This window comes from Salmo salar, chromosome 19 (genome assembly GCF_965601325.2).
Source record: "Salmo salar chromosome 19, fSalSal1, whole genome shotgun sequence".
NCBI lineage: Eukaryota > Metazoa > Chordata > Actinopteri > Salmoniformes > Salmonidae > Salmo > Salmo salar.
Window position 1 is genome coordinate 55,678,292 of NC_138309.1, and position 12,777 is coordinate 55,691,068.

Genomic DNA, 12,777 nt, shown 5'->3' on the forward strand with positions numbered 1-12,777 from the left:
AGTGAGAGTGGAAGCCACCCAGTTATAGTGGAAATGGTTTCCCATGAGAAACTATGGTACAAGCCTGCCCTCAACTGTTCATTTCAGAGACTACACCCAATGCTGGATCAGAGACACAAAAGGTCGCTAAAGAGAGATGACTTTGCTCTGTGTTGACATCAAATGACTCATGTTGTAAAGCTTTAATGCAATTCAAAATGGCATTGTCTGAGAAACAAAAGCAGAGGTGACAGAGGTAATTAATAATCAGTTATTATATATGTATTACACAGTCGTTACACCGCTGAACTCTGTGCTTCCTTTTTATATTGCAGGAGAACACTTACAGGGCATGAGAGCTAGTCTAAGTCATCTAAGATATAGAACTTTAGCGATCTAACACTCTAGTTTAAGAGCGTTGTTTTGGCTCTGTACCGACGTCTTGCTTTCGGACAAGCTAAACACCTTCTTCCGTCGCTTTGAGGATAAAACCGTGCAACGCCCGCTACCAAGGACTGTGAGCTCTCCTTCTCCGTGGCCGACGTGAGTAAGACATTTAAGCGTGTTAACCCTCGCGAGGCTGCAGGTCGAGATGGCATCCCTAGCCGCGTCCTCAGAGCATGAGCAGACCAGCTGCCTGGAGTGTTTATGGACATATTCAATTTCTCCCTATCCCAGTCTGCTGTCCCCACATGCTTCAAGATGGCCACCATTGTTCCTGTACCCAAGAAAGCAAAGGTAACTGAACTAAATGACTACCACCCCGTAGCACTTACTTCTGTCAACATGAAGTGCTTTGAGAGACTAGTCAAGGATCATATCACCTCTACCTTACCTGTCACCCTAGACCCACTTCAATTTGCTTACCGCCCTAATAGATCCTCAGACGATGCAATCGCCATCGCACTGCTCACTGCCCTATCCCATCTAGACAAGAGGAATACGTTTGTAAGAATACTGTTCATTGACTATAGCTCAGCATTCAACACTACCTGCCCTCCAGGACACCTACAGCACCCAATGTCACAGGAAGGCCAAAAAGATCATCAAGGACAACAACCACCCGAGCCACTGCCTGTTCACCACGCTATCATCCAGAAGGCGAGGTCAGTACAGGTGCATCAAAGCAGGGACCGAGACACTGAAAAACAACTTCTATCTCAAGGCCATCAGACTGTTAAATAACCATCACTAGCACATTAGAGGCTGCTGCCTATACACATAGACTTGAAATCCCTGGCCACTTTAATAATGTTTACATATTTTGCATTACTCATCTCATATGTATATACTGTATTCTATCCGATTCTGCTGTATCTTAGTCTATGCCGCTCTGACATTGCACCTCCAAATATTTATATATTCTTAATTCCATTCCTTTACTTAGATTTGTGTGTATTGTATGTATTGTTGTGAAATTGTTAGATATTACTTGTTAGATATTACTGCACTGTCGGAGATAGAAACACAAGCATTTCGCTAAACTCGCAATAACATCTGCTAAACACGTGTATGTGACCAATAACATTTGATTTGAGCTCACTGTTAATAACCAAACATAATTCTATCTATGACTTTAAGGTCCTTTTCCAAGTAGTCGATCCTGCAGCCTAGGAGCATCAGAGTCTCCAGTCTGGTCAAGTTGTGAAACATGATCACAAGACCAGTCTGCTGATTGAGATCTACTCCTGTTAAGTTGCAAATCCCTCAGGTGCACAAGTGTATTCAGACTGGTTAGATCCACAAATAAATCTGAGGGCTTCGATTCTAGCTTGAAGCGTTGAAGGAACTTAAAAGTAGCTCCCAGCAAAGACGGACCCACACAGGATCCACTATGCTCAACGACAGCGTCAATGAAAGGCCACTCACTGTCCTGAAAAGACACTGTCTCGCCGTATGCAGGCCCAAGCCTGGGTTCGGGTCACCATCGACCCCAATAATGAGAGTCATGGGCCTCATGCCAAGGCTGATGTAGAGGTATGTCAGTCCCAGAGGTATGCTGCCAAATACACACGTCAGATTGAGCTCAATCTTGAATTCTGGAGGGAACTTCAGGTCTCCAAGAGACATATTCTGTATTGAACTAAGGTGAGCAAAAGATAATGCCTCACTGTTCACCAGTGGATTCATCTCCAGATTGAGGTACTCTAAGCAGTACAGATCAAATACATTTAATTATTGGATTTCAGATATGTCGCCTAGGTTTAAAACCTATAAGGCAAAGTATTTCAAGTCCAGTTCTTCCAGGTTTTTCATGCAACAGAATTGGCTATGATGTATGCTAAGAATATTATTGTACATCAATGAGAATACCTTTAACCACAAGATAGGACTATGTTGAGTTTTACAAAGGGGATGTGAATCTAGTACTGTCCAAAGAAACAGACAAACTCCTCAAGACATGGATAAAACTCAGATCAATAAATATTTGTTGAACATTTTTGAATAGCAGACATTGAGAAGTTGATATGGTCCATAGTCAATGAAACATAAGAAGTTGAGAGTTGCAGTACATCATTTAGAGGTATGCTAAGAGATTAAAGTTCTTAAAACCTTCAAAACACGCCTCTACCTAGGGTCTTCAGATGACGGGAAGTCAAGACAATATCATGAAGACTATAGAAACGTGGGTTCTCATGAATAGAACCATTAGAGGTGCTCCAGTTTGGGATACTCAAAGTGGCAATGTTGCCTGACAGGTGCAGGGAGTTATTAACATACATAAAACCTCTGACAAGCTGTTTATGGCTACCGTAAGAGTGGTCACCTGTTTCATCCCAGCAAATGCATCTACAGCTATTGCAGAGAACGAACATTGTATTCTTAACTGTTTAAGAGTATGTACATCTTTGAACGGATTTGAATAAATTGATAAGTTCAAAGAGCAAGTAAGACTCAGTGTCTGAACTTCCAAAAGCGCTCTGAAAGCAACTGGAAGAATCTCTGCCGGTTGACCTGCGATACTGAGTTTAACAAGTTTGTGGAATCTGGAGAAATCGTTGGGATGCAGAAGGGATTATTTTCTCATCTCGACACACAGGGTCTGAATGGAAGTGGGGGAACATGCCGAGGTGAAGTGTCACATTGTCGACATCCCTGTACCTCACTGTAAGGTTACCACCATTTCAATAACTGTCAACTATCCCTCCTCCATCAGTCTATCCCTCCTCCATCAGTCTGCATCTATACCGACTGACCGACGGTATAGATGCAGATTTGCCTAAAATGAACCTACAGACACTGCTACAGGAAATGCAGCTCAATGTGACAACTGAGACAGTAGACAGAGACTATAATTGTCCCATTATCAATGTTGACAGGAAACATCACCTCACACTTGCCCTTCCAACACACACACACACACACACACACCACACACACACACACACACACACACACACACACACACACACACACACACACACACACACACACACACACACACACACACACACACACACACACACACACACACACACGAGGAAGGACACAGGCGGTTTTATTTTAGATTCATCTAAACTCTGTTTTTCTAATTCTTATCTTACAGAAACATCTTTGACTATGCTTCTGTAAGATATCACGTGTTTTTGTTCTACCTTGTTATATTTATTACTACATTTTTATTGATTACTACATTGTTGGGGTTAGACGTTGCAAGAAAGGCATTTCTCTGTACGTGTGCTCGTGACATTAAAACCTGAAACTTGAATGAAAACGTGACTGTTAAAAGATAACCGAGAAAGAAACAGCAGTTATAGTTTTCCTGGGAATCTGTTTTTTTAAAGGTGAACATCATTTCATTTCAACTCAATACTGTATAAAGAGCAGAATAAATGGACTGCCGTCCTCGTCAACCATTTGGGTGTGTGTCTTTAGCGCTGGCTTGATAATGGAAAGAACGTTCCTGGACTGACTTGAACTGACCTAACGTGACCAGATGGCGGTGCTGTGGAAGCATGCATAGATTGGACTCAGATCTGAGCAAATCAACATCATATCATTCACTACTGTGCATCTTAAACTTTATTGTGAGTACTGAAGTTACATAAAAAAAAATGTACTTACTGTGTCTGAGTGGATTATAGAAGTACAGTAGGTTTACACTCTTTTCTATAATCAAAACATTGAATGATTTGCTGTCATCTGTACATTATTCAATATTCCAGCAATATTCTTTCATTGAGCGTTATAGTACTTCAGTTAAACATGAACAAAAAACAGTATGAAACTCAATATCATTTACATTAGGGAATTACATACATTTCTCTTCATACATCCAGAATGATGAATCCACTGAATTAAAAAGTGTTGTAAATCGATAAGAAGGTCAGATTTGCGGAGTGCATCTCTTCAAAATACCATGGTTCTGACAAGAATGATATAGATACAATTGTAGCATTTCTGAAATAAAGTCAAGGTAGGGATACTGAACAATACTGTATTCTAATACAGGACAGATGTTTTGCCTCCAGAATATCAATAACATGATGTTGGACACCCTGTACAGAAACACATAAACAACATTTAAACATTTGAACAAACCCTTCCATAGAGCGTTATAGATTACAAAGATCCATATTGATATTATCTTGTGTCAATGCACATTTTGAATTGTATAAACAGCCCACAGTTTCTTGTTCTGCTACTTGACAAACTCTTGATTTTCCCCATCACTTGACACCATGTTCCATTTGGCCTCAACAGGACAACCATTTATAAGTAATGCAAACTATAAAGCTCCAGATTATACATATCATTTAAAATATATACACCACATACTTTCTTAGTAATATTGCACAAAAGGACTCCAATGGATCATGAACGATGGATCCAAGCGAGGAATTCCAACGAGGATAGAGCGAAGGGGTACAAATGGGGACAGTTTAGATACATTCACAGCTGCAAGAAGAGGTGGGTCAGGAGAGTTCTGCAGTTGGGTGGGGGACTTGGATGAGGACACAAAATATCACCAGGAAGAGAAATCATCAGAGAATGTGTAAGATGACACAGAGGTACTGTAACTTGAAACGCTCCACCTTAATCCAGTGGGTGTACTTTGACAGGTTGTTGTTTGATGTCTACTTTGGTGGTCTTTACAGAATGAGTTTGATAGACTAATAGACTGTGATTCTTACTGTACCTATGCACTGAAACTGTCGTCCTTTTATCATACAGTAGGGGGCAGAAGATAATGCATTATGAATTCACTCGTACACCATACACATACATACACAACCACCACTGTTAAAAACGTATCACACACACACGGGGAAAAGGAAACAGAGACACACACTTTATACACCGGTAGACATATACACACACACCAGACAGACTCATAGCCAATAGGACACACACACACACACACACACACACACACACACACAGAACAGGTTTATGTGCGGCAGCAGCCAGCACTCTTCATTTCCTTGTTGACATAATCTTCAAGCTGAAACTTTGGTTCATCAGGCTCCTTCAGTGACCTGTGCTTCAGCTCTCTGAGAGAAAAGAGAAAAACAAAGGGCAGAGAAAGTAATGAAGAAAGAAGAACAGGACGGGGAGATTCAATCTCGTTTCAGCATATTTACTGGATAGGTTTATTTTTGACTCTGTGTTTATTTTGAAATCACACGTACGACAAAACAAAAGGCATTGATTGACATGTCATCTCTAGGGAACACAGCAGTGGTAAACATCCTACTCACCTGGCCACAGCTGTAAATGCCAGCTCCACGTTCAGGCCAGATTTAGCACTGGTCTCCATGAAGGGCACACCAAACTCCTGCACAGGGTAGAGTGAGAGTCCACCCAGTTTTAGTGTATTAAGTACCTGGTGTGTGTGTGTGTGTGTGTGTGTGTGTGTGTGTGTGTGTGTGTGTGTGTGTGTGTGTGTGTGTGTGTGTGTGTGTGTGTGTGTGTGTGTGTGTGTGTGTGTGTGTGTGTGTGTGTGTGTATCCCACATCTGTTGCTATGGGGTTATGATGTTACACTATAGGATGAATCACAATAATTGTTTGCTAAAATAGTAATTGCTTGCCAAAAATGTACTCTTTGTAATGGCAGTACTGGGTATAGGTAACAATCCTGGGTATAGGTAACAATCCTGGGTATAGGTAACAATCCTGGGTATAGGTAACAATCCTGGGTATAGGTAACAATCCTTCACATGAATTGCCTACATTACTACGCATATTATTTGTGAATTGTGGAAATGATGGGACATTTACATATTTAAATAATGTGCGTATTTTTTTTAGAACTATATATGATACAAAATGAGGTGAGGGCATTGGAAATGCTTTTGGCGGTTGATCTGCTTCTGTTCTGTGGGTGGAACTGTGTGTTCTTTTCGATGTATGGGTCCCGGTCTCTCGGGCCCTGGGATCCGGGAGAATGGGGTGGTCTGCCGGTCACTGTGTCACGTCCTGGCCAGTATAAGGTTAATTGGTATTGTAGTTTGGTCAGGACGTGGCAGAGGGTATTCGTTTTATGTGGTTCGGGGTGGTGTGTTTGTTGAAGGGGCATTTGATTTAAGTATTCTGGGGTTTTGGGGCACTGTTTGGTTTTCATGTATTCTATGTTGAGTCTAGTGTGTCTGTGTCTATGTTTGGTTAATTGGGGTTGGGACTCTCAGTTGAAGGCAGGTGTTGTCTACTTGCCTTTGATTGAGAGTCCCATATATTAGGGTGTTTGTCATTTGTGGGGAATTGTTGTGAGCACTGCTTTTTTTGGTTTAGCCTGCTACACTGTCATTTCGTGAGTACTGTTCATGGTTTTTGTTTTTTGTTTTTCCAGTGGATACTTTACTTGTTTTGTTAATTAAAGAAACATGAGTGTCCACACTTCCGCTGCGCCTTGGTCCTTCTCTCTCATGTATGACATTTTCAACGATGAGTACGACTTATTCTATGACACACTGATTCAAAGGTTTTTCTTTATTTTTTACTATTTTCTACATTGTAGAATAATAGTGAAGACATCAAACTATGAAATACCACAAATGCAATCATGTAGTAACCAAAAAAGTGTTAGATTCTTCAAAGTAGCCTCCCTTTGCCTTGATGACAGCTTTGCACACTCTTGGCATTCTTTCAACCAGCTTTCAAACAGTTGTTGGCTGCTCATCCTTCACTCTGCGGTCCAACTCATCAAAAACTATCTCAATTGGGTTGAGGTCGGGTGATTGTGGAGGCCAGGTCATCTGATGCAGCTCTCCATCACTCTCCTTCTTGGTCAAATAGCCCTTACACAGTCTGGAGGTGTGTTGGGTCATTGACCTGTTGAAAAACAAATGAAAGTCCCACTAAGCACAAACCAGATGGGATGGTGTATCGCTGCAGAATGCTGTGGTAGCCATGCTGGTTAAGTGTGCCTTGAATTCTAAATAAATCACAGACAGTGTCACCAGCAAAGCACCCTCCCACCATCACACCTCCTCCATGCTTCACGGTGGGAACTACATGTGCGGAGATCATCCGTTCACCTACTCTGCGTCTCACAAAGACACAGCGGTTGGAACCAAAAATCCAAAAGGACAGATTTCCACCGATCTAATGTCCATTGTTCGTGTTTCTTGGCCCAAGGAAGTCTCTTCTAATTATTGGTGTCCTTTAGTAGTGGTTGCTTTGCAGCAATTCCAGGCCTGATTCACACAGTCTCCTCTGAACAGTTGACGTTGAGATGTGTCTGTTACTTGAACTCCGTGAAGCATTTATTTGCGCTGCAATCTGAGGTGCAGTTAACTCTAATGAACTTGTTCTCTGCAGCAGAGGTAACTCTGCGTCTTCCTTTCCTGTGGCGGTCCTCATGAGAGCCAGTTTCATGATAGCGCTTGATGGTTTTTGCGACTGCACTTGAAGAAACTTTCAAAGTTTATGAAATTTTACGCATTGACAGATCTTCATGGCTTAAATTAATGATGGACTATAATTTCTCTTTGCTTATTTGAGCTGTTCTTGCATTAATATGGACTTGGTCTTTTACCAAATAGGGCTATCTTCTGAATACACACTACCTTGTCAAAACACATCTGATTGGCTCAAACGCATTAAGAAGGAAATAAATAATAATCCAAGATGGCGTAGCAGTCAGACGTCTTTGTCCTGTCGTGTCCCTTGTATATATCTTTTTCTACGCATATCTTTTAAAAATATTTTCCTAAACCTCAACTTCTAAATACTCTCCTGCAACCCGCCTCACCCAATGTGTCATGGATTTGTATTTTTTTTCTAAAGTATTTCTATTTACTTCGGATCTGGAATCCCTCAACTGAAGCTAGCCTGCTAACTACCTACCAGCTATCAGTCAGCAAACCATTGCTAGCGGTCATCAGCTAACCTTAGCTCGGAAAGCTCTTGCCAGTTCGAACAACGTGACTCAAACCAGAGCATAACGGACCTATTCTTTTTTTTATTTTTTATTCCCCCATATCCCCGGATTCCTACCGCAAACTCTTAACATTTTCATCTGGATCTTCGCAACTAGCTAACTGCAATCCCGGGTGACTACTCCAGGCTCGCGTTTCCTTCCCAGAGCAAGCACCAATTAGCCTAAAGCTAGCCTGGCCAGGGCTCCTGTGCTGCAACCGAAGCCCACTCCTGGGCTACAATATCCGGACCCCTTCTACTGCCGGTATGGGGCACGGAACCCCGCCGATCCTCTATGACTGGAATACCGACATAATCTGCCCGAGGATTCCAACAGGCCCCTCAGGCGCGACGTCCGCTGAAGGCCCATTCTGCTAACCGCGGCCTACTAGCTACCTAGAGCTATTTGGAACCCTACTAATTCCATGACTGGGCTATCGACGTCATCGCACGAAGAGGAAAAAACAGACTTACCCCCATTGCGACATCCCCCAAAGGCTAACTTGCTAGCCCCGGGCTGTTAACTGCTAGCTCGCTTGCCCCGGTCTGCTAACTGCTAGCTTGCCTGCCCCGGTCTGCTAACTGCTAGCCCCGGTCTGCCAACTGCTTGCTTGCTAACCCGGTCTGCTAACTGCTAGCTTGCCAGCCCCGGTCTGCTAACTGCTAGCTTGTTTAGCCCCGGCCTACTAACTGTTAGCTTGTTAGCATCAGCCTGCTAACTGTCTGAATTGCCGTGTTCCCAGTCAGCCCAACCACTCACTGGACCCATATGTTCACTTGGCTACGCATGCCTCTCTCTAATATCAATATGCCTCGTCCATTACTGTCCTGGTTAGTGATTACTGTCTTATTTCACTGTAGAGCCTCTAGCCCTGCCCAATATGCCTTAACCAACCATGTTGTTCCACCTCCTACATATGCCTAGGTTTACCTCCAATGTACTCACATCCTACCTTACCTTTGTCTGTACACTATGCCTTGAATCTATGCTATCGTGCCCAGAAACCTGCTCCTTTTACCCTCTGTTCTGAACGTGCTAGACGGCCAGTGCGTATAGTCTTTAGCCAAACTCTTATCCTACTTCTCCTCTGGTGACGTGGAGGTTAATCCAGGTCCTGCAGTGCCTAGCTCCACTCCCACTCCCCAGGTGCTCTCATTTGTTGACTTCTGTAACCGTAAAAGCCTTGGTTTCATGCATGTTAACATTAGAAGCCTACTCCCTAAGTTTGTTTTACTCACTGCTTTAGCACACTCTGCCAACCTGGATGTCTTAGCCGTGTCTGAATCCTGGCTTAGGAAAACCACCAAAAACCCTGAAATCTCCATCGCTAACTATAACATTTTCCGCCAAGATAGAACTGCCTAAGGGGGCGGTGTTGCAATCTACTGCAAAGATAGCCTGCAGAGTTCTGTATTACTATCCAAGTCTGTACCCAAACAATTTGAGCTTCAACTTCTAAAAATTCACCTTTACAGAAACAAGTCTCTCACTGTTGCCACTTGCTATAGACCTCCTTCTGCCCCCAGCTGTGCCCTCGACACCATATGTGAATTGATTGCCCCCCATCTATTTTCTGAACTTGTGCTACTAGGTGACCTAAACTGGGACATGCTTAACACCCCGGCCATCCTACAATCTAAGTTTGATGCCCTCAATCTCACACAAATTATCAACGAACCTACCAGGTACAACCCCAAATCCGTAAACACTGGCACCCTCATAGATATCATCCTAACTAACTCGCCCTCCAAATACACCTCTGCTGTTTTCAATGAAGATCTCAGCGATCACTGCCTCATTGCCTGCATCCGTAATGGGTCTGCTACCAAACGACCACCCCTCATCACTGTCAAACGCTCCCTAAAACACTTCTGCGAGCAGGCCTTTCTAATCGACCTGGCCGGGGTATCCTGGAATGACATTGACCTCATCCCGTCAGTAGATGATGCCTGGCTATTCTTTAAAAGTGCCTTCCTCACCATTTTAAATAAGCATGCCCCACTCAAAATAAAATTAACTCAACAAAATCTTTGCCACACACCCCTCCCCTTCTTCTTGTCTCAACATTTAAAAATTATACTCAAGACACATAATCTTCACACAAATGTTTGATGCTTCTCACTTTTGCCACACGCGCTGCCCAAATTGCGGGGTTCCCAAATAGGCATAGGCCTACAAGCTTGTGATTTCAAACAATCCCCAGCAGTTTTTTTAAAGAAGTTAATGGTCCTTGATTTCTCTGTCATGCTTTCTGGTGAAGTATTTTGAATGATTTCATTTATTTCTGTATAGATAGGAGCAATTATATAATGTTGGCAAATGTATTTCCATTTACTTTCCTATTGGACCCACTGCTATGCCATTTCTCTCCTTTTTTTATCAACTTTATTTCGTTGTCCAGATGCCAAAGGCACAATCCTAGTCATATTATCAACCCGTCCTAGTTGTTGCATCTTTAGATTCCTCCTTTTTCTAAGTTTGTAACAGATTGTAATCTCTGCCGCATATGGAACTGCTATCAGGTCCGCTGTTTAGAATGGTGTTTTCCCAGGTCCGCTGTTTAGAATGGTGTTTTCCCAGATCCGCTGTTTAGAATGGTGTTTTCCCAGCTGTGCTGTTTAGAATGGTGTTTTCCCAGGTCCGCTGTTTAGAATGGTGTTTTCCCAGCTGTGCTGTTTAGAATGGTGTTTTCCCAGGTCCGCTGTTTAGAATGGTGTTTTCCCAGATCCGCTGTTTAGAATGGTGTTTTCCCAGATCCGCTGTTTAGAATGGTGTTTTCCCAGCTGTGCTGTTTAGAATGGTGTTTTCCCAGCTGTGCTGTTTAGAATGGTGTTTTCCCAGGTCCGCTGTTTAGAATGGTGTTTTCCCAGCTGTGCTGTTTAGAATGGTGTTTTCCCAGGTGTGCTGTTTAGAATGGTGTTTTCCCAGATCCGCTGTTTAGAATGGTGTTTTCCCAGATCCGCTGTTTAGAATGGTGTTTTACCAGATCCGCTGTTTAGAATGGTGTTTTCCCAGCTGTGGTGTTTAGAATGGTGTTTTCCCAGATCCGCTGTTTAGAATGGTGTTTTCCCAGCTGTGCTGTTTAGAATGGTGTTTTCCCAGATCCGCTGTTTAGAATGGTGTTTTCCCAGGTGTGCTGTTTAGAATGGTGTTTTCCCAGCTGTGCTGTTTAGAATGTTGTTTTCCCAGCTGTGCTGTCTAGAATGGTGTTTTCCCAGGTGTGCTGTTTAGAATGGTGTTTTCCCAGGTGTGCTGTTTAGAATGGTGTTTTCCCAGGTCGCTGTTTAGAATGGTGTTTTCCCAGGTCTGCTGTTTAGAATGGTGTTTTCCCAGGTCTGCTGTTTAGAATGGTGTTTTCCCAGCTGTGCTGTTTAGAATGGTGTTTTCCCAGGTGTGCTGTTTAGAATGGTGTTTTCCCAGCTGTGCTGTTTAGAATGGTGTTTTCCCAGGTGTGCTGTTTAGAATGGTGTTTTCCCACGTCCGTTGTTTAGAACACTGTTTTCCTGCAAATTTCATTTTGGCAAATGTTTGAAAATGACGGTTTATTGGCTGCCTCATTACATGAGTTACATGTTCTGGTAAGATGCATTACCATAATCTAAATGTGATTTCTGTCATTTTGAACACCGTGGGTGGACTCGCTAATGTGTTATGCACTCAATGCACATGGGTCCAGTAAATTTCTAAAATGGCCGGTAAATTAAAATCTTCCCGGTCACGTTGTCCAGCGCCACATTTTCCTAACAGAAACCCTGATGTGTGCCTGTGTGCGTGCGTGACAGAGGAGTTTTACTGTGTGTGTGTGTGTGTGTGTGTGTGCGAGAGAGATTTGTAGGGAATTTTTTACGTTATTATTACACAGTCTGACAATAACAAGGGTATCTGACGTCCGTCTCCCTTACAGCCATGCACAGTAATTTACTGTTACAAGCCTGTGAACACCGATGTGAAAAATGTATTTTGCGAACTCACTTCAAAGACTCCAAAAAAGGCCTCCCGAGTGGCGCAGTGGTGTAAGGCACTGCATCGCAGTGCTAGCTGTGCCACTAGAGATTCTGGGTTTGAGTCCAGGCTCTGTCGCAGCCGGCCGTGACCGGGAGACCCATGGGGCGGCGCACAATTGGCCCAGCGTCGTCCGGGTTAGAGAAGGGTTTGGCCGGCAGGGAAGTCCATGTCCCAGCTCACACTAGCGACTCCTGTGGCGGGCCGGGCACAGTGCACACTGACACGGTCGCTGGGTGTACGTTGTTTCCTCCGACACATTGGTGCGGCTGGCATCCGGGTTAAGTGGGCATTATGTCAAGAAGCAGTGCGGCTTGGTTGGGTTGTGTTTTGGAGGACGCATGGCTCTTGACCTTCGCCTCTCCTGAGTCCGTACGGGAGTTGCAGCAATGAGACAAGACTGCAACTACAGGATACCAAGAAATTGGGTAA

General features: G+C 43.4%; 1 protein-coding gene and 1 pseudogene across 1 annotated transcript in view; both read right to left on the reverse strand.

Moving 5' to 3' along the window:
- Positions 1 to 1,524: 1,524 nt before the first annotated feature.
- On the reverse strand, positions 1,525 to 2,702 carry LOC106579044 (uncharacterized; annotated as a pseudogene).
- Positions 2,703 to 3,984: 1,282 nt separating this feature from the next.
- Positions 3,985 to 12,777, reverse strand: part of rab26 (RAB26, member RAS oncogene family) — a 137,201-nt gene continuing 128,408 nt past the window's right edge. The window contains exons 8-9 of the mRNA XM_014158416.3: positions 5,682 to 5,758; positions 3,985 to 5,474 (exon numbers count right to left, since the gene is read on the reverse strand). Of these exons, the coding sequence (XP_014013891.1) occupies positions 5,372 to 5,474; positions 5,682 to 5,758 (180 nt within the window). The 3' untranslated portion in view covers positions 3,985 to 5,371. The remainder of the gene's footprint in view (positions 5,475 to 5,681; positions 5,759 to 12,777) is intronic.